This window comes from Nestor notabilis, unplaced genomic scaffold (genome assembly GCF_000696875.1).
Source record: "Nestor notabilis isolate BGI_N333 unplaced genomic scaffold, ASM69687v1 scaffold3659, whole genome shotgun sequence".
In the NCBI taxonomy this organism is placed as follows: Eukaryota; Metazoa; Chordata; class Aves; order Psittaciformes; family Psittacidae; genus Nestor; species Nestor notabilis.
The window spans coordinates 19,388-37,852 of record NW_009944862.1 but is presented as its reverse complement, the minus strand read 5'-3'; the positions used below and the strand labels follow the sequence as shown (position 1 = coordinate 37,852).

Here is an 18,465-nt window from a genome sequence, read left to right as displayed (position 1 = left end):
CCTAATTTCGATGAGCCTTTATCTCATCCTGTCTTTACCTCAGCCTTGTCCAGTCTCAAGATGCAGGGACTCTGGTGAACCAGATGCTCTCAGTAGGTGTCTTCTCTATATGCCTCCAACAGGAAAAGATGTTAAAACACGTTCTCCACAGCCTTCCCTCTGCTACAGAGTTGAAGGGTCATGAAGCTTCAACTAAGGACAAGGAAAGGGAAGCTCTACCTCTTTACCTAAGGTTTTTTACTGACTTATCAGTTACATAGGACACGTCACGACTGGGCAGAAGGAGATTTCTAGCATCAGGGTGTCAGAGTACTGCTGACCACCTTATATTTGCATTTTCTTCCTTACTTTTCCAAGACAGAAGAAATTTAAAAATAAGTCTCCTATTTACTTTCATGTTACTTTATACCTAACTCACTGTTCTTAACACGAAAAAATTATAGCAGCCTGAAAACAGTTCAAAATCACCTCTTGAAGATAATATATACATTCATGGTGAGCCAGGGACTATTCATCAATTACACATTTACATCACACCCTGTACCTCTAGAACATTCAGGCAGGCAGCCCAGAAGATACATTCAAACGTAAAGCAAATGAGGCTTGCCTAATCAACCGCTGTGCAATCACACCTTGTAAGGGGACCCACATTTGCAAAATGGAGTCTGAGATCACTTATCTTTCCTGTTCTTGAAAGGAAACCTGCTGCAGCCTGACAGCTCTAACAGCAAATGGCACGTACAGAAAGCACTTCCACAGCCTGCTGCCAGCTGAGCCTGCCGCCAGCTGAGCGTGCCTTGCAACAGCAGCACTGAGCATCACAGCAACAGTCATGGCATGATCAGAGCACCAGATGGAACAGCTCTGCCTGGTGTTTCAACAGCTGTTGAGAGAAGATGGGTTCACGTGCTACAGACTGCACTGCACAGGAGCTTCAGCTGGGATAAAAGGCAACATAAAAAGCAAGAGTACTTATGCTCCAGAAGTACAGTCTTTGTAGAGTGAAAGGAAATGGTCAACAATAAGCACAGAAAGGAATAACCAGAGCAATATCTAAGGCAGGAGGGAAGAAGTCAGGGTGCCTTGGGTCAGATCTCTTCTCCATATCTAAGGAAAGCTAACAAAAACACAAGGCTGTGAAAGAAATGATGAAAGTCTATTAGCATGCCAAGGAAAACAACATGTCAAAGTCTGCATGATAAGTCACTGAGGAAAAACATCAGTAACAGGCTTCCTAGACTAGGGAGATTCTACGTGCTGAAACTCCTTTCTGTGCTGTTTGTGTTTCAATGGCTTCTCTACAGAAAATGCATGGTAAAAATTATTTACTTAAGCGCCAGAAATTGCAGACACAACTCTCTCTTCAACAAAATCCCATCACATATTTTTAGCTTAATATTGCAGTAGCAAATGGTGGTCCCAAACATACTCAAGATATGGTGCTTTGGGGACACTTAAGCACACCAAAAATGCATTCCCAGGACTGGGTCACTGAGTAACTGGGACAAGAATTTTCTAAATTACAAGAGGTCTGGGGGAATGGATGAGAGCAGCCCAGTACTGCAAAATCAGAGTGAGAAACAATGATTGTTCTGATCCATTTTTCTTCTGAGTTCACACTTACCCGCACAACTACCACTTGTACAGACACATGTTCAGGCAGTCGAATGGGAGCCCGGAAATGCATTGCCAAAGCTACCAGAAGGTGAAGAATGGAAATCAGATTCTTGCCATGGATTGCTGCAGGGAACAAGAAAAATTAAGCAAATATAAAAGAATACCGAGGTCTTATTTTAAACAGCTCTGGGAAAAAGGCAGGAAAGGCAGTGAAAAATGCCTTTGGTTAACACAATCATTTTTCTTTTTATCCTTCTTCCTCTTTTTCCTAAATTAACAAAGCCTACAGCATAATTTTACAGGTAGAAAAGTCTAGATTCAACCCTCCCTTTAAATTACATGCCTAACTTAGGAGCCCAAATGCTTCAGCTCTCCTTAGTCAATGAAGATGGGCAGACCCAACCACTTGCTTTCCACTGCACTGGAGAATACTGGAATATACTGCTTTTAGCAGACTTCCAAAGTGTCAAGACAAGCTTTCCTGGCTGTAAGAGATGAACCCTACACACTACCTAGGTGAAGGTACTTCTCAAATTCTATTCTTCTTTCTGGACTGTAACATATTTGAACAGAGAGCACTTTCTGCTTAGGCTGTCAGAAGCTGCATCCTTCACCAGCATGCAGGATCCTTTTATTCACACTGTGGTGGCTTGAAGGATTAGACCACCCTACATTAGTACTTGAATGACTAACATATTTCTCATACCTTTAGGGATTCAAACTCAGGAAGCGAACAAAAAATTTCTAATGAAAGCATAGCCTTAAAAGAACAAATTACTTCCATTATAGCCATGGACATCTGTCCTTAAATAAAGATCACAAAAGGTGGTACCAGTTACAATCCATACATGGATGTGGTAACACTCTCTATGCAAATAAATAAGTAATTTTTTTAAAACACACTGCATCACAGAGAATACAATTGACCTATTGATTATCATACCCTCCTTGCCTGTGAACCTGAGACAGAAAACATAACAGAGTCCTTACAGTCAACATTCCACTTGATTGTCCAGCCATGGGGTCGGAGTAAATCATGGACAGCTTCCAGGACTGTCTGCAACTTTTGTTTCTGACCAATTTCAGATTGTGTCACTTCTGCCACATTGAGTTTACGGTCAGCCAATTTTTCTGTATTCATAAAAAAGAACAACAAAAAGAACATGCAAAACCTATTTAAACAAAGGCCTGTGTGGGAATAATAAGCACAGCGCACTTGGCAGAGCTGGGCTCTGCTAGGAATTTTCCAAGGGAATGATTTTCCTCAGAAAGCAGAATAGCTGAAAGCAAGCCTTTCATCAAAGTGTGTAAATTCCAATAAAACCTGTGATGGAAAACTGGAAAGGTCTGGCAGAACATGCTTATCCTTCAGGTGTCAAAATATATAACAACTTCAGATAGGCACCAAGTCAGCAATAGTATTTATTGTACCACTCATTTTCTTTGACTGCTGAAAAGCATTTGGCACAACACAGCCTTCCCTGTACAAGCAATCTGCACGTTTAATGGACTTTTCTAAAAAAAAAAGCTAATTTAGGACAAAAAAAGGAAATATTGTGTGAACATGTACTTCAGCCTTACAACCTTTATTTCAGGTTAGCTGAAGGTATGAATTTAAGCTAAGGCAACCTTTGCCTCCTCAAACCATAAAGAGTCACAGACTCACATGACCCACAGATTTGTACTGGCTTAGTGGAACTAATTGAAGAAAGAAGTATGTTGGTACAATCTTGTCATGTTATGACATTGTCACATCAGGGTTGATTATTTCAAAAACTGAACTAATGCAGGAAATTTTGTAAAATGCCATTACTAAAATCTGAATTCTGTTCCTGTAATATAATTTTTTGTTGCCAGAGTCGTTGGGAAAGTCATTCTTCCCTTCCTCTGCACTTGACAAAGTGGCCCTTGACAAAGACACAGGAACTTGATTTCTCCAAAAAAGAAGAAAGCGAGCTGAGGAAGGTGGGGTAGAGTCCTCCAGGCACCAGAACAATGGGAACAGCTGATCTCTTTTCTCCCTCTACCCTGGGGAAAAAAAATGGTCACACTCTGCTGCTGGGACTAGGAGGTCAGGACTGGTTGAACATATTCCAATTATGTATTATTAATCCAGGCTTTAAAACAAAAGAAACCCACATACCACACCAAAACTGTTTTCACAAAATGGGATGGACCTCAACTCTAAAGATTCCTTCAGAAACATTTCAGACATGTCAAAACCCATTATTCCAATAATGGAACTATTTCTGCTCCTAAATTCAAGAATATGTTTCTTCTGGACCTTTTACCTAGCTGAAGATACATCTCTTGCTCAATTTTTTTAAAAATGACAGAAATACAAAAGTACTTTAATAATTCAAACAGAAGAGATTTGCACATTATCAGCTCACAAATACTTTGAACATTTTGACTGTTTCTATCAATCTACAGCAGTAAATTTTTATCAATACCTGAATAGTATTAATGGGAAAAACTTTCATTAGGCAAGATGTCTCCAAACCTTTCTTAAACTGACTACCAAATCATGCAACTATTATTTTAAATTATTTTAGATTTTTTTAAAGAAATTGTACCCCAAGATTCATTTTTTGGTCACGTGTTATGGCTCCTATCTATTCTCAGCCCAGGTTAGCTGCCAGTCAGCAAGCAGAAATTTTCCTTTCATCCTACCATCATGTGTACCAAGCAACTCCAGCCTCTCTGAGTGGCACTACTTGTACCTCAATAAAATTAACCACACAAGAAGCTCTACCTCAATCAGACAGCCATTTCCTAATCTCTTACTCCAAATTGTTTCAAAATAAGCTCACTGACAAGCTGCTGTCTTTCCTCTTTTTGTATGTGTCTGTCTATCAAGATAGATCTTCTTGAAACACACAAGGAATGCTAACTACTACTTGGAAGTTTAATAATCTACTTCATTTGCCTTTCCTGCAGGCAACAGAAAAGAAGACTTGCACAACAGAGGGCTGACTTAATTCTGAGGCCTCAAGCATCAGGAGCACCACCACAAGCATGAAGTGCTTTGCCTCCTCCATCAGTGAGACAGCAGCAGAATGATAGATTCAGTTATGTAAGTCTTGCTGAAGAAACAAAGACACCACTGAAGAACAATACAAGACTGGGGCTGAGTTGTGATAGCTTCAGATCAGGGGAAAAGCATTCTCCAGAGACCCAACAGGAAGAAAATGAGTAAAACCCATTCCATTTGAAGTCACAGGCTGCAAGATGTTCATGTCCACCTTTCCACCTGTAAGATATCCCAAGTCCAACTGAGCTACGTACGTATGTATGTATGTACAATTCCTCCACAGGGAGTACAAGAAATCAGTGAAAGCTTGGACAAGTGGCTACAGTGAAATGCACTACTGATGCTGAAACAGCAGTGTCTATGTGTTAAGAAGTACAACTGTATTCACACAAATACTCCTCAGATAAAATTAACTCTACACCTCTGCTCCCCACCATGTCTGGAAGGTCCCCGCTGCAGTCTAACTGCACAGTGTTAGAAGTACTCTTGTTTCATTCCTCAAGTTATTTTTGAGGAGTTTCAATTGTGCACTAAGTTAATTGGTGTTAACCAATTTTAAAAGCTTGTGAATGTTCACCAAAACACTGCAAACCTGTTTTTAAGGAGCATATGCATAAAATTCAGTAAGCAGCATCTGTTAGCACCAGTGGAATTAGCACCACTAGGTCCTCTTGCCCCATTCTGACACAAACATCCCACATTCCAGCCCACTCTTGAGATCATGTCATAAGTAAACTGAGAGCAGTCTGACTATCTGTCTCCAAGAAACAGTGTGGAACTACAACAGCACTTGAAGCTTCAAGTCTGTGTGCTAAAAGCATCCCCATAAATCACTGCATCATCGTAAGGTTTTCTCTATTGTGCTTCTTGCACGAACACACACACTGCAAATATGTAAGGAGGTTACAAAATCACAATTGCTTAACTGAGCATATCCTTTCTTGAATCACTTGTACATAAGTGCCTGCATGCCATTCTCTTTTTCTCATTTTTTCCCTTAAAATTAATTCTCTTGGGACCTCAGAAAAGCTCTCAGCCCAAAAGCTTTCAGAGCAAATTATACAGACAAAATTCTGGACCAGATGGCTTCTGCTTGGTTCCCCACTGTAAACACAAATCTCTTCACCACCTTTCTGCCATCTCTTCATCTTTTTTCAGCTGTCTGCACTATACTCAGTCCCTGAAACAGATACCTATAGGAATCATCTGGATTTCCTCCCCTTTCAGCAGACAGCCTGAGAAGAACAGATGGAGAAGCTGACGCTGTAGCTATCAGTGAAACAAACTATACTTGGTAAGATGGCGAGTTACTGCACAGACCTGCTGCTGTCTTCAGCTTTGAAAGAGATTAACTTTGGGCCCCTTCCAGTCTTTCAGGCTGTGTGAACTCACCTAGCAGCTTTTGCAGCACCTGTCCATCATAAAGGTCCTCTTCAAGCTGTTTAACAATGATTCTCTCCTCCACCAGCACATCATTAATCCAGTCAATTAGAACCTGAAAGTACAGAAAGAGGAGGCAAATGTCTAAAAGCCAACGAAACATATTACTTCCATTCAAAGCACTAATCAGGAATATAAAACAGAGCCAGAGTAACCATATTATCATATTTCCAAGTTACAGAGAAATAATACAAAGAGATGCTTTTGCTCTATTGCTTTTAATTCGGGACTTTGAAGCGTGGCAATTTTAATGCCCTCTATTTTTCCTTATTAAAATGTCTCCAGTCTGCACAGATTCTAAAGCAAGTAGCAACTAGCAGCTCTACAACAGTAACCTTTGCTAGTATCTATGTTCTCTAGGTCTTACCTGTTTTACATGAGCAGCAGACCTGCCAATAGATTAGAACAGTCCCGTGCTCCGACTATGATCTCTAGCCTGAATGGATGTGAGTGGGGTCCCAGAAAGAAGAGCCTCAAAAGGGAAAAGATTGAATGCTCCTACTAACAGGAGTTAAAACAGACCCACTAGCTAGATCCCTGCCATTAGCAACAAGACAAGGCATTTTATCTTAAACTACTGCAGAATACGGAAGTCTGGAATTAAAATTTTGGTCAAGTGGGCCTGATAACCATTCAACAACATGTATAGTAGTTCCCATATGCTGACTACTGTAGCTGTAAAAATGAACCACCTGCAAAACAGGAATGAACATAAAGAACTTTTAAAAAGAAAAGGAACTGAGTTAAGTTTTCCAGGTGCCAAAGATAATAATTTCCAAACAGTTACAGGAAAGACAGCCTTGACTGTTTGAAGTTGGCAGTAGTGCTTTCCTCCAGTTTATTATTTGGAAAATTAAATTACTTTTGCAAAAATACTATAGTTCTGTGTTAAATCCTACTAAATCCTTGTTTCTGTAAGAGTAATGCAATCACAAACATGCAAAATCCATTAATTAGAGCCACCTAAAGCAATGAACCTCATTTAAAAATTCTACAGTTTTTATTTCATATAAATTTGTCGATTTTTTAAATTCACTTTCTGATTAGATCCCATACTTCTGCCTCTTATCAGCAGTCATGATGGCCATGTACCAAACTGTGTCACACACAGAGCAAAAGAAGTGAGGAAAAAAGGCTTCTGGCGACAGAGGGAACTTCTTGAACACTTCATATTGACAAATTGTGGCCAACTATTTTTAGAATACCATCAATGATGATAAAAAACAACACTTTGAGCCATAATTTTAGTTCCTAATGATGTTCATGTGTGCAAGAGGACTTAAAGCATGTATTTTAGCATCCCAAACTAAGCAGCCTTCAACAAAGGAATTCACTGTATATTTGCTTTAATAAGAGTGAGGAATGAGGCTTCTTGTTGTTTGGGATTTTTTCCCTGTTGGTCTCTCCATGATACCACAATGCTACACAATCTGTCTCTCCAGAGTTACATACAAGCTTGCACTGATCAATCACTATGCATAGAATTCCTGTGGCATAAAGCTAACAGAAATTAAAACAACATTTTGTGGAGACAAAGAGAGATTCAAGCAGTGTCAGCAACAGATAGCTCTGCTGCTGCTTTGCACTGAGATCCATTTACCCAACTGCATGTGACTGACAGAACAGAAACACTCAAAATCAATGATGGCTAAACCACTGGCACGTCTAACTCTGGTGCTGAAAGAGATTTGGGCTGGCACGAATGAAACTAAGCCATACTGCCAAACTTCAAAAGGCATGAGGCTCTGTTGCTGCTATTGACACATTCCTCTCTGAGGGGAAAAGAGAGAAGCAGTCTGAACTATAAAAACCTCCATCTATTCAACTCCTCACTCCTTCCTAGTCCACAGAGATCTTTCATTTCAAGCTCTGTGAGGCAGTCTTTTCTGCTGGCTGCTGCTGTATAGCACTTAGCACATCTAATTCTCATCCAGCAGTGGAGCTCTTGGAAAACATCATTAACCACTGAAGAACAGAAAAGAAGGAATAAATTGCTCAATTTTTTTTTTGCATTATCCAAAATCTGTGGCATAAAATAGGTTTTGCCAACATAATTCAAACCTCTCCTGCCTTACAGATTCACACCAACACAGTGTTAAATATTTCCCTAGCTGAACCTCTGTAAAAGCTCTCAACTGCTGAGAGGTGTACATATGATTAGCAATTACCTGAATTAAGTAATTTCCAAATAGGAACTCTGCAGAACACGTCTCTTCTTTGAGGATGATCCCAAGGAAACAAACTCCAGTTAGATGCTGTTCCCTACCCCAGCTGCTCCAGTTCAATTTGTATAATTTCTCTTCATGCAAGTGTAAACTGGTGGAGTGAACCAGAGCCTGATTCTGCACTGTAAGCACTTGGCCATGTTCTCGAGTGCTGCTCTAGCCCCAGTTTTCCTTCCTCCTGAAGCTTTTCAGGTTTTTAAACTGGAAAATATAACCTTGCTAGACATCAAAGGAAGACTCACCAACTCATATTAAATTCAAAAGCAAAATTCCCAATTAAACACAGCTCCTATCTCAGTATCAAGTCCAGATGTATCTGAGTGCATTCGGTTCCTTCACTGCAGCGACTCTAGTACAGCTGAATTATTTATGATAATATTGCTGCTCCACTAGCAAACAATACATTTTGAAAGAGTGGTGAAAGATCATTATACCTTCTGAGAGAATTAATGGATTTAGGTGCTAACAAAGGAAGAACATGCAAATTCACTTAATTTAAAACCACAATGTATTCCAGGTAAATTAGAATAACAAAGAAATATGAGCACAGCTCCTTGCTGAAGTTGGTTTGATGTGGTTTTGTAATCCTAAACATGTTATTGCAGTGTTGATAAAAGATCACTAGGCTTGTTTAAAGATGTACCAGGTGAGCAGTATGCTGAGGCATTGTGTGAATCATAGATGTGTGCAGCCAGGGTGCACAAGGTTTCCTGAAAGCAATATGCCACAGCCCAACCCCTACCTGGAGACAGTATACACTACCCAAAGTTTTCAGGCCCATCCGGCTACAGCTGCACTGTTGTTTCTAACAAAAATAAGTTTTAAAAATAATTTTAAAATAATAAAGAGGAAGTGTAGCGGGAACTCTAACACAAGCACAAACGCTTTTTAGAAAGGGATAACATTTGTTCAGAACTGTCATCCCTTCTCTTCCTGCTCAAGTTTTCACTACGTTAACCTCTACAACATACTGCATAGAAAAGGTTCTCCTAAACACTAGTCCCTCAAGATCAAATTCTCCACCATACCTGGCAGAAACTATGAGCACTGCTGAGGCAGGAAGCCACATTTCACATCAGCACAGCTGGGAACACCATCATCAACACCTTGGACAAGTGTCTCCGGTGGCAATACAGATTCAGCACAATCTGCACACACGTAAACCAAGGGCTTTTCTTTACAAAAAACCCACAACAGAAAATATGGCAAAAAGAATCTCAGATCCAACTTTCCTGTAACACCAGAGGTCTCCTCGTTGTCCCCTACCATGCCCTTGCTCATTTCAGTCCCGTTCCTTTTTCTGAAATCTCACCAATGCTTTCCAAAGCTCCATCCCTGATTTCATTAACAGAAGAAACCTAAATTTATGTGCAGTGACTGCAGGTAGATTCAAGCTAAGCTTCACTGTGATAATCACAAGGACATAAATGGACAAAGGAGCTTTAATCTGTAACTACCATGAACACTCTGATACTCAGCCTTTCCTTGTTACACTCGTTACTTTTAGCTTTATCCTATAGATGACCTCTGTTTTCACAGACACACTTCATTAACGAGTTGTAATTCCTCAACTGCATTCTTGGTAACCAGTTTCTAGATGACTTTGGCTCACTAGTCAAAGATTTGAAGAAGGATAAAATAGTCATTTCTTACCTTGATCAGTTCTTTGAACTTGGGGTCTTCTTTTGAGTTAGGATCAACCATAGTTCGTTCCTCATTCTCCTCTGTCCAAGTAAAATGGGAAACTTTAGTGAGATCCACTTCAAATGTACACTGCTGAAATACTGCAACAATTTCTAATCATCAAGAGGCCTGTCGGCTGATCAAAAAATGACACTGCCTAGTCATCAACTTAGCAAGGGATAATCAAAGTGTTAGATATTTTTAAAGACACACAGAAAGATAACTTCCCTAAAGTAAGATTGCTTCCACTGAACTTCCACAGCTCAGACCCTACTGTTTGCAGAATACTTCAGGGAAGTGACTATCCTCTATACCCTGTGGGGCATGTTCATATTACATGCCAAAAAGTGCAGTCAACTGCTCTTCTCCATCTCCTCAATTTGTATTTAATTTCTATTTGAAAACACCTGTCCCAGATTACACCATCATGAAGTTTATGGCACTACACTCAGTGCTACTGGTGAGACTTTGGCAGACAGTCTGTGCCTCTGCCCTCTGTTTTCCCTGAAAAACTTCTGCATGCAACCCTGAGTACATGAACTCCTTTATCTCTGGTTAAGCTGGAGAATGTAAATTACCCCACTTTATATCTGCTGTACTTGTGCATGGGGAATGAACATAAACTAGATCACAGATGCAAAGTCTTCAATTTTTCTGTTGCTGGGAGATGGAAAGATGTGAGAAATGCTCTCCAATGGCCAACAGGACAACCACAAGAGGCGTGAATATGAAGATTAATTTTTGGAATGGATGATTTGATACAGAATTGTTGATAGCAAAATCAACTTGAGCTCAGTAAGGCTAACAATCAAACAACCTTTGGCAGGATTATCTTCACAACAGCGCATACAGACATGCGCATCGTACATGCTTATATGCTACCATAGATACGGATACCAGGAAGCACCTGGAGCAAGTCTCATATTTTAAATTCTGGTGCTTGCTTTCAAAGTAGCAGATACTTACCTGCACCCTTCATTTTAGCTCCTCTAGTAGCCACGTGGTAGCTGTGATCTAGGTTAGATCTGTTCCTTTCAGTGTAGAGCAAACCCTAGCTATTACACAACAGGAACGCAAGGATGGGTGACAGTGTCACAACTACACAAGGAGATCCACATCTCTTGAGCTAAGATAGTTATTTATAAACCACATGGACTCAGTAGGAATCCTATTTTCCTATTGATTTCTCAATTCCTCCCAGCATGACAACAAAGGAGAGGTTTCGGTGTGACCACTGGTCAGGCCATTGCCACATGGCATAGAGGAACGATTAAAAACCTGACAATGACCAACCCACAGTGACTTCCTATTGCAGTGCTAGACTTCACTGCTGTCAGACGGGAAACATGACACTTGCACATTCCAGACACAAGACAGACTATACCATCTAACTGGTTACCTTAGACTTCACCCAGATATTTGGGTTCAACATTTTCCAGGGCCCCTCATCTTTACTAGAAAAATAAGACCCTGCTATCTGAACACACTTAACAAATTTCCAGAAACTATGAAAATGTGAATTCCTTTCCTGTTTTATCTTCCCCTGTTCCTTTAGTTCCTCATTACTGCCTAGGATGAGCCAGGCTGCCTAATTGTAAGGAAGTGAGACCCACTACATACCCAAAATACACCAACAAACTCTGAACAAGATTTGACCCATAATGTTTTTCTCCAAAGAACTTTGCTTAACGTTCACCAGTGGCCATGTCTTTGCATGAGAGGCCTCTAGAAGTGGTCCTGCATCTTCTTAAGTCATACACAGCTTTAGTGGTACCCAGAAGATATAACTGGAGACACTTCTGATCCATACAATCAACACTTTGCCCAAATCTCAGAAGAACAGTACTCTGCATTTCCTACTCGTTTTCTAATGAGAAAATCTAAATGACTAACTCTTCTTGGTTTTAATTTACTGGTTTATTATTTGTCTTCATGACAGCTTGCTTCAACTAATTCCCTAGATCAAGAGACATATGGCCAGGAAAGAAAGAAGTGTTTTATTCCACCAATATTTAAACACTTTTTATTATTAAAATATGCTGCTGTTCTTATAGGGACTCAGGGAGATGGAGAGAACAGGAATTTGAAAATTTACCTTTTTTCTACAAAGCATTGCTTGTTTTACATACTTCTATCCCCACCACATTTAATTACTATTTTCAGCAGCTCGAATGCTCATCTGTTCATACACTATCAGGTCCCATTTTGCTGCACTGTCATTTACAAAGTGATAGCAGTAACCCAAGTAGGAACACGGCATCCGCTAGTTCAGAGCAGTATGTGCATTGAGACAAGGCAGTCTCAGGAACCACAACACGTACTTCTGCTACAGGCTTTCTGTGGGTTGGTTCTCCTGCAATTCAGTTCCCTATCTAGAAAGAGAGAGAAAAGACACCACTTCCTCCCCAAAGAAGGATGACTGAGATGCACTTGGCCAGTGGGTTAATGGAACTGAAGTAAATCTTAAGCAGAAAAATTCAGCAGTGTTTTCCATCTAATTCTTTGCAAAATTTCTATCTACTTTCAGGGTGCTTGCAGAACAACTCAAGTTCTCTGCCAATTCATTGAACAAGTCAATTTTCCCATAAACTACGCACAAACTTTCCCATAAACTAGCTTATGTGTACCTGCATAGCTGACACTGCTCTTTAAATTCCACTTTAGCCCTTTCTGATTTCTGCTCTGCATGTAACATGCAACAGTTCTCAATTCTCATGCCCAAATCTCTCAGTTTCAACTGAGGAATCTACATTCAACAGTAAAGCAAAGGATATGGGAGTCACAGTGGCCGCCTTCACTAATAATCGTTTAGTTGAGTTCTGTACAAATACTTTACCCAATAGTGTGTCTTCTGGATGGATGTCCACAGTGCTTGGGTTCATTGGTGCATTGATAGCATTTTTACCTTCTTCTTGGAGGTCACTCACTGAATAGAAGGGAAAAAAATAAAAACAGAAAGAAAAACTGTAATAAATGAAAAGTTGGCAGATATATAGGGCTTGAAGAGGGTAGTCATAATATGAGAAAACACGTAGTAGATACATTTCAAAATGGGCCCACAGTTGGTGGAATTAAGAACTGCAGCCACAGTGGAAAATAAAATCAAAGTAACATCCTTTTATAGCTTCTTATTAAGCCAAACCACCACATAACTGGCTGAAAATATTTTGCAAGAAACCCAATCCTGTGGTAAAAGCAACCTCAGAGTGCTTGTTTCTCCAGAAGGGAGGAGGGGAGGGGAGTGAGCTGTGTCTGCAGGACAGCCCAGATCTATAGCAGACAGCAAACTGTAAAAATAAACTTCTTTTCTGAAAGCACAACCCCCACTCATCACCACCTTTTCCAGCTGCAGAACACCAGGAACTGCAATATGCTATTGGCACCTACCAAATGAAAATATAATTAATTCTAGCATTGCCACTGACTAAAACCAGAAGTAGCACGATCTGGTGAACACAAATCTGAAATCTGTGATTTCAAGCTCTTGTCCTAAACCTAGCGCTCGCATTTGGGAAAGTCAGTAAAGTACCCTTCATCAATAAAATGGGTATTAAAATACTTCCCTATGTCCTGTCACATGGGAGTGACTAAACTTGAGGACAAGCACTAAATAACTCTTCAGTATCTTCACAGATTTTGACAGTAAGAAAAGCACTAGCAAGTCTGTAACACTTTTACACTCCTCAAGGCGTATCTTCCTGTAAACTCAGATAATGATTATTTATCATGAGCCAAGCTATCGAAATACATGCCTTTAAAATAAGAAATACAAAGACACTGTGACATCTATTCAGTGACAGTTCTGTGTTAGTGTGGGCTAAGTTCATCTTTGCTATTGCAGTCTCCTTTGGGAGAGGTCCAAGCCCCATACTCTTTTCAGGGAAAAACAAAGATTACCAAATAAATAAGGTCTGTTAGACAAACTTTTCTGGGGAAAGAAAAGAAGGAACAGTTAAGTAATAGTCATGGTATGCCAACAAGCACTTCTTTCAAGAACAGTCACTATTCCCCTTTCCCACTGGAAAATCAAACCACAGGCTAATCATTTGCATGCAGTCTTCAAATGTAACAAAATCCTGCACCGATACTTGCTTTTTTCCAATCATAGAATCATATCCTGCTTGATAGAAGGGAAGACACAGAGATCCTACTGCCCCAGAGGAGGACAAGGAAGCAGAATAAACTGCAGTCCCCACTCCTTCTTACACGGATACTTGAAACAGATGCTTAAAACAAGTTACCGCATTTCTTAATTGCAGTTCCAAGATGTTAATTCTGGTTCACAGCATTATATTGAATATGACTTAAATCCTCACAAGCAGCAAACACAAGTCTTGTATTTTGAGACCTTTTGGCTTATGAACCATGTCACAGCAGCTGGTTAGAGCTACCATGGCACAAGGCCAGAGGGAAAAGGGGCTGCCAGCAGTAAGCACGGCTTGCTTTCTGTATTGTGCTCTTTCTGCAAATGGAAGGTAACAGAACAGCATTCTCAACTGCAAACTGAATACAACGTCTGCAGGCTGAGATTTAACATCCTGAATAAATGGAGTTATTAAAGAAACTCTTAATCACCCCTTTTCAGCACTCATTCTCATTTTCTTGGAAAACTCTCCAAAGTCAGGGAGCGAAGAGGCCTCATGCAACAGGCCAAAACAGCTCTAACAGCACGCCTTACCCACCCTTTTTCCATTACACCCAACTATAGCTTTCTTACTGGAGCAGCTCCTATTCCGTGCTGCCAACGGGAAAACAGCCACCAGGAGGCACAAGAAAAATCGTGTGGAAACTGGACATTGCAAGTAAGATTTTTTTAAACCCTGCTAGGACTATAAATGCCCAAATTCCACTTAAATCAGACCCCTTCTGGAAGTACCAGCCTTGTTTCTAGATTTAACTCTCTTTTCATTATCATAGCATTGCTGTCATTCTGGGAATGCCAAGCGTTCAATAAGGTCAGAGCATGGCTCTTTCTAATGCTCTGCAATTGCAGAAGGGAGCTGATAAGTTCCTCTGGGCAGTGAACACATGGTACTGTCTTCAGTGTATGCTGTGTAAACAAAATGCTGCATGTGTTTCAAGCGAGAATACTTTTAAATGCAGCTAAACTAGTTTTATTCCCCAAAAAATCAATTAAGATCACATGTTTGCTTTTTTTAAAAGAATATAAAAATGGTCTCTACCCTTCCTAACAAAAATACACTGTTTCTGAGCAATCTACTAAACTAGAAGAAAAAAATAATACAAATTTGTGTATTAAGCCCCCATTCCTTACGATATGAAGAGCCAGATAAACCCTTACACTTGCTTTCAGATCCACTGTGGCTGTGCCAGATCCTGCAGGACTAAACCACCCTCTGCTACGGCTACCAACAAAACACAGTTATCTCAGCAGAAAGCCTCCTGGCAAAGCTTGCTGCCCAGGGACAGCCCTGCCTACAAAGAGCCTGTACACCAGGTCCGAGGGAGACAGCTTATGAAGAGATCTTGCTACAAACATGTTTCCTACCTCCTTTTTTGCGTCTCTTACACAGGAGCCCTGCCATCCCGGCCCCAGCAGCACAAACAGGTTGCAGATGAGCCGCATGGGCTGTCTGAACACCAAAGGAGCGGCAGCAACTGGATAAGGGGCTGCCACCTCGGGACTGCCAGACCTGTCTTAATTCGGGCATGGTGACACAGGAGGAGGCACCTAAGATAGCCTTCCAGCTGCTAGGTGCAGGGGGGCCGGGAGGGAGGACACAACACTTGGCCATGCACTCCCAGCCAGGAATCTCTCCCTATCCTTGCCACTTCTGGAGACAGCCATGTGCCTCGCTTGGCTTGCTGATGGGCCCCCTAAGAGCAGGCACCTCAAAGATGACATTTTCTCTGCAAGGAGCTTCCTGAGAAAGTCATTGGTACCTGCTGGACAAAGCACAGTTGGGTTTCCCACCATGACAGCCTGCCCAGGAACACACACGTTCACAGAGCAACAGCCAGTATGCAGAGAAGCAAATGCACTTGGGAACAGAAATTTGCTAGGGTATTCCCAACACTTGCAGCACTCCAAAACCCTTTCAATGCTGTGCTTGAACACATGCTGAGGACTTTTTATCCTGCTCACTGCCCCCAGTATTCACTTATCGCTGTTGAGCAAAGAAACAGAAGCAGGAAAAGGAAACCAACTCACAACACTGGAAAAAAAAAAAAACAGAAACCACAGAAAGCAAGTGGAGACAGTTAAAATAATAGTCAGGATGGAGCAGCAGGGAAGAACCTGATAGGTGTTTTGATGAAAATTTACAACAACAAACATCCCGTGCCTTCACAAACCCAAAGGTATTTAGACGATTATGGATATTTATCAACTGGCAAACACCAAGCTGCTCGACTTTTTATCAGCAACTGTGGCTTTGCTGTAAAGACTTATGCCAGATCCTTACATCGAATGAGGAGGGCATTTTACTAGTACAGCAGAGCTGTGCATGCACAATAGGTTATAGTCATGGTAAGTTCCACATGAGGCATATCTGCCTGGTCTTCACCTTCCCATTCCAAAATTCCCTTCTTTTCCCCTTCCTTTCTCCACAGAAAACATCTTCTCCTGTTGCGTCACAATAGTTCTTTGGTGTCTAAATAAGAACTGTGTAAAACATCTTTCTCTAAACCCTGATCATTTAATTTCATACATCAGTCAAAGTAACCTTGCAGTAGAGGACGACAAGAAGGGGTAGGAAACTGAATACAGGCTGGAGCATCATCACTTAGTCCAGACTGGTCCCCAGCAGAACCTTTCCTGTATCGGTTGCCCCAGGCCAGTCTGTTTGCTCCCACCACCACACCACACCAAAGCAGAGGTCTCCCTCAGACACGCCAGCAGAACTAGTATGAGCAGCCCCATCATCCAGGGAATGCTCTCCTGATCATGGAAAGAGTTTGGCTCCACCTTCACCCACAACACAGACTGTGCTAAATGGTTACAGCCTTAATGTAAAACTTGACAATTGTCTAAATGACTCAGGTGTGAATTTACACAGGACAAATCAGATGTAACTACAGGCACAGAAAGATGATGTCTTGGAAAGGTATCTGGCAGAATTAGCTGTGATTTCTCCCAGAGATCTGCTACAGCTTCCCTCCATTCTGGCTGGAGATCTCTTCTTGGAGCCAGCCCTCAATTAACAGGCAGCGCTAGTCCTCTGAACTATTTCAGTACCCCATCCACCAGCACCAGCAAAATCCAAAAGGCACACAGGACAGGCAAGAGGCCAAGGCATTCAGCAAAAACCCTGAGTATGTCCCTAAACCAGAAATTTAAATTCATGAGGAAAAGGTCGCTTCTCTCCTGGTCCCCAGGAAAGCAGCAAGGGTTCCTGGCAAACTTCCAATGTTTGAACACTCTCCTGGCAGTGTCAGCAGTCAACATGATTTAGACACATTGGAAGCTGTGCTGGCCTTTCAAACAAATTAATATAATGAGCCAATCGCACACACACATGCTCTACAGCACTACATCTGTAAGCCAGGCAGTCTGTGTTGGTGCGTGGAATTACAGGCAAATTGCACAGAACAGGAGCAATCAGCTGCAGAATATTGGAAGTGGCACCAGAGCTGTCAAGGATTTCCCACAAGGCAGGAAATGGCCTTTAAAGTCAGCAAGAGAGCGATAAAAAGAAGAGATGTCCCCGCTTTCTCCTTTTTACAAGAAACAATTGTCAACAATTTCATCCTACCTTCATTCTTAATAATTTTAGCATGATTTTAAAAGATATCAACAACAGCACAGTTGATCTCCTAAGTCCATACCATTCACTGCCTTGTTATTAAAAAACTGACCACAAGCCTCTGCCTTGTACAAAAACAGATGGTAAATGCTACTTAATTTTAGCTGTAGTTATTTCTGACTGCAAGGCTGAATCCCACCCCGCAGAAAGCAGCAGCTGCTGTGACGCTCATCACAGGTTTCTAGATATGGTGCTTTCCTTCACCTTCAACCAGTGCCAAGCTGGCTCTGCAGCACTGCCTGACCACAGCTTTTACATGATGTACTTTCATCTCGTGATGAAACCCTAACTTCAGAAGCTAGCAGACTGCTCTGTAAGCCTTGGCCCCGTTACAGATGATTTGTTCAAGTAACTTTGTCATCCTCCTGGATCAGAGTAGCACACAGACGGGAATTGTGCAATGATCCCATACCTCAAACTGCAGAGGAAGCTCTCTTCCTGCCCCCAGTGTCTTACTGCTTCCCAAGTTTCCTTGCTCTTCCCAGAGACAAAACTGTGACCAGCTGCACTTTTTCAGACAGTGACTCACCTACCTGCAACTCATACCCTAATAGTTCAGATAAACTTGTGCAAAATAGAAAGTTCATATTCAAGATCATTTCTACACCATTCAGACTAGTGACACAACCCTCATTCACTCACACCTCAGGTGAGATGCAGCCACAGGACTAATCCCCCTGATGAAGCTGCCGACCCCTGC

The 18,465-nt window shown here is 41.3% G+C and overlaps 1 protein-coding gene across 2 annotated transcripts in view; it reads right to left on the bottom strand.

Moving 5' to 3' along the window:
• PARVB (parvin, beta) overlaps positions 1-15,545 on the bottom strand; it is a 33,891-nt gene extending 18,346 nt beyond the window's left edge. The window contains exons 1-6 of one of the 2 annotated variants that reach the window (XM_010022607.1): positions 15,509-15,545; positions 12,836-12,925; positions 9,970-10,040; positions 6,044-6,146; positions 2,608-2,748; positions 1,625-1,740 (exon numbers count right to left, since the gene is read on the bottom strand). In XM_010022607.1, coding sequence (XP_010020909.1) covers positions 1,625-1,740; positions 2,608-2,748; positions 6,044-6,146; positions 9,970-10,040; positions 12,836-12,925; positions 15,509-15,545 — 558 coding nt within the window. Of the gene's footprint in view, positions 1-1,624; positions 1,741-2,607; positions 2,749-6,043; positions 6,147-9,969; positions 10,041-12,835; positions 12,926-15,508 lie in introns of those variants that run through there. The other variant, XM_010022608.1, reaches the window with a different exon arrangement.
• Between the last annotated feature and the right edge of the window lie 2,920 nt (positions 15,546-18,465).